The sequence below is a fragment of the Drosophila kikkawai genome, chromosome 3L (genome assembly GCF_030179895.1).
Source record: "Drosophila kikkawai strain 14028-0561.14 chromosome 3L, DkikHiC1v2, whole genome shotgun sequence".
In the NCBI taxonomy this organism is placed as follows: Eukaryota; Metazoa; Arthropoda; class Insecta; order Diptera; family Drosophilidae; genus Drosophila; species Drosophila kikkawai.
In genome coordinates, this window is record NC_091730.1 from 21,550,056 (window position 1) to 21,553,493 (window position 3,438).

The window sequence follows — 3,438 nt, forward strand, 5'->3', positions numbered from 1 at the left end:
AGTGGTTAATACAAATTGTTTTTTATTAAACCTTTATTTTGCTTTATTTAGTTTATAAAATGTGTGTTGTTTTATATTGGATTTGTGGTTTTCATTTAATCGATGTTATTTTCTGAGATATTGAAAATAATCGATGTATTTGAATTAATTTCTTCCTAGCTCTAGTATATATAATTTTTCTACGGAATTTTCCAACGTTGTGAAGTATGATTATATGTATGTATGTATATTGGTCTTGCCATCTGCCTGTCGTATAGGCTCTTGGTTTAAGTCAATTCAAATATTATCTATAACACATTAAAAAGTTATTATTTACAAAATGCTTAGAGAGTGTACTTGTGATTGATTGAATTAGTATCTGTTGACTCAAGCGCATTTATAGGCGATACAAATTTACCAGGGTATATAAGGCGGAACATTTTAAAAGGAACCAAAACACATTTGGGAAGATGTTTAGAGTGTGCAGTCTACTTGTGGTCCTTCTGAGCCTGAGTTATCTATCTGAAGCCAGTAAAGGTGAGTTACCTAACTTACATATAATAATAACTAAAATCATTTTCATCTTTTAGACTCCTATAAACTTGTGAATGTAACTTCTAAATATCTATTACATAATGGCAACTCATTATATTATATTGACGAAAGGAGTGAGAATTGGTATGTGGCCCGTAAATCCTGCGAAAGCATGGGCTTCAACCTCATTTCGTTTGAGACAATAGAGGAATTCAACGCAATTAACCGGTTTATGGATGCTACGGGAGCGACCAAAGGCTACTGGACATCTGGAACTGACTTTATACATCTTGGGCATCATGCATGGTTTCCAAATGGTATTTCCGTTCCATCGGAGCTTTGGGGTGTCTCACAGCCAGACAATAAGAACGGACAGGAGCATTGCGACTCATTCAGATATAGGGGTACCTATAAAATGAATGATGAGCCTTGTACGGTCAAGTATTTTTATGTATGTGAGCTCAACTTGACTCCTTAACAATTTAAAGGAAACCAGATTGCAATGAATAAAAAACCATAAAAATACAACTATTTTCTATTTATTTTCTTCTTATTTCAGTATAAAATAAACTTTATTTTGCGCAGGAAATTATGCAATTTTCTCATTGTTCTTTGCATTATTATGCAAATTTTCCGCATTCTTCCGCCAAGTCCCCACGGCCGAGTAGTTTTAAGATAAGATAGAGGCCAAGTTCATTGACTTTAAAGGGTACTTATGATTTTATCTGTTAAAGCAATAAATAAATATTTAATTGAAGAATTCCCAAGTATAAAAGGGTATCATTTTAAGAAGAACCAAAAATAGTCTTTACAAAATGCTTAAACTGTGCAGTGGATTCTTCTTGGGCCTGCTTCATTTATCAGGAGCAAGTAATAGTCCAAATGGTAAGAGATCCTGTTCTTATTCTTATAATTCAAAAGGGTTCCTTTTGTTAAGCATTAGTCTATATAACCATTTCCCTTTCTGTAGTATCTTCCACTCTACATTATATCGACGACACAATGTATTATATTGAAAACACTAAGCCGAGGCATTGGTACGGAGCGCGTAAACCCTGCGAGTTCATGGGCTATAATTTGATCGCCTTCAATACCATAAATAAGTATAATGCTTGTGACGGTTAGGTCATTCCTCGGGGCTCAAGGATGGCCAGGGTTCGTCTCAGAAATTTATTTGTTGTCTGAGGTGGTTGCTGAAAGAGATGCCGACCCGGTCCCAGAGTAGAACGCCGAGAAATATGCCGTAACTATAATTATCTGTTTATTGCCTCCAACATTACAAGTGTTAAAAAGATTGGATTTAGTCTGCTGCCGTGGGTAGTCGCTCTGGCACGCCGCACTTCAGGGTCAGGTACATCCTTCCCGCTCGGGTCGACAGTGTCGGTGAAACGCCGGTGCGCGGATGCCCCTCAGATCTCCTAGAGTGAGAATAGCTGGTGGAGGCCCTCAGGTCTGCCAGTTAGTGGAATAACTGGTTAGCGGAGACCCTGAGATCTTCCAGTTAGCGAGCAGATTTGTGGAGTCCCTAAGGTCTTCCAGTCTTTAGAAGTTTGTAGAGGCCCTAAGGTCTTCTAAGATGGAGAAGTTTGTAGAGGCCCTAAGGTCTTCTAAGATGAGAAGTTTGTAGAGGCCCTAAGGTCTTCTAAGATGAGAAGTTTGTAGAGGCCCTAAGGTCTTCTAAGATGAGAGGTTGTTTAGAGGCCCTAAGGTCTTCTAAGATTGAGAAGTTTGTAGAGGCCCTAAGGTCTTCTAAGTTTGTAGAGGCCCTAAGGTCTTCTAAGTTTGTAGAGGCCCTAAGGTCTTCTAAAAGAGAGAAGTTTTTTTAGAGGCCCTAAGGTCATCTAAGATTGGGAAGTTTGTAGAGGCCCTAAGGTCTTCTAAGTTTGAGAGGGTGGTAGAGGCCCTAAGGTCTTCTAAGATTGAGAAGTTGTTAGAGGCCCTAAGGTCTTCTACAAGAGAGATGGTTTTAGAGGCCCTCAGGTCTTCTAAGTTTGAGACGTGCACGGAGGCCCTAAGGTCTACCGAGATAAATAGAGACTTATAGGGAGGCCCTTAGGTCTTCCAATATTGAGACGTACAGAGAGGCCCTAAGGTCTTCCACAAGTTATAGACGTAAGATATGGTCGGGGTCCGACTATGGGTTACCGCTTACCAATATACCTTACTTAACCGTGCTCCTTGGGTGACTCCTTCCTGTTGGCTTCCCCTTAGCTCCTGGTAGAGGACTTGGCCGATCGCTGGCCGAAAACTGAATGCTTTCCAAGGGCTGAGGCTCGCCTTATATCGGGCTCTGGCAGGGTCGAGTGTGACCGCCGCACCCGAAGATATTTTGCCATAATAGTGTGGCCAGGCCCTTCCTGGGCCAGTGTGACCATTTGGGCGCGATCATGGCGCGCGCGCGCATTCAATTCAAATCTATTCCATATTCTATATTCGTTGTTTTCTATTGTGTATTCCTTATTTTATATCTTACGTATATATTTGTGCGCGTCTGCGCGTCACATGCTATCAAAAGATATCTAGATGATCAGCAAGACTCAAATCACTACTGGACCTCTGGCAATGACTTTATGGCTCTAGGTCGCCATGTTTGGCTTCCAAGTGGAAAGCCAGTGGCATCATACCTTTGGTATCCCTGCGAACCAAACAATTCAAGCGGAGTGGAACATTGCCATGAAATGTATAGAAGTAAAATGTTTGTCCAGGATTGCACACTTAAGCATTGTTATATCTGTGAGCGCCTTATGAAATAGGAATGTATTTTATAATAATATTTATTTATAGTTTATTAATTATTATAAAATAAAGTATTTACTCGTAAACTTTGGTAATCCCGTTCCCAATCATTTACAATTCTTATGAATCACTGCTCTATATTGGGTCAACTGAACTCTTAAAACCTTAAACAAAACATTATAGTCAAAA

General features: G+C 39.7%; 1 protein-coding gene across 1 annotated transcript; it reads left to right on the forward strand.

Moving 5' to 3' along the window:
- Positions 1-427: 427 nt before the first annotated feature.
- LOC108078667 (C-type lectin 37Da-like) lies at positions 428-1,041 on the forward strand. Its single transcript, XM_017172599.3, has 2 exons — positions 428-516; positions 570-1,041. The coding sequence occupies exons 1-2, from the start codon at positions 450-452 to the stop codon at positions 989-991; spliced, it is 489 nt and encodes a 162-aa protein (XP_017028088.1). The 5' UTR covers positions 428-449; the 3' UTR covers positions 992-1,041.
- The last annotated feature ends 2,397 nt before the right edge of the window (positions 1,042-3,438 follow it).

Bases quoted from the DNA above. Each gene is read 5' to 3' on its own strand.
- LOC108078667 (XM_017172599.3), top strand. From the start codon at position 450: ATGTTTAGAGTGTGCAGTCTACTTGTGGTCCTTCTGAGCCTGAGTTAT. The intron at 517-569 runs GTGAGTTACCTA...TTCATCTTTTAG, and splicing joins TCTATCTGAAGCCAGTAAAG to ACTCCTATAAACTTGTGAAT.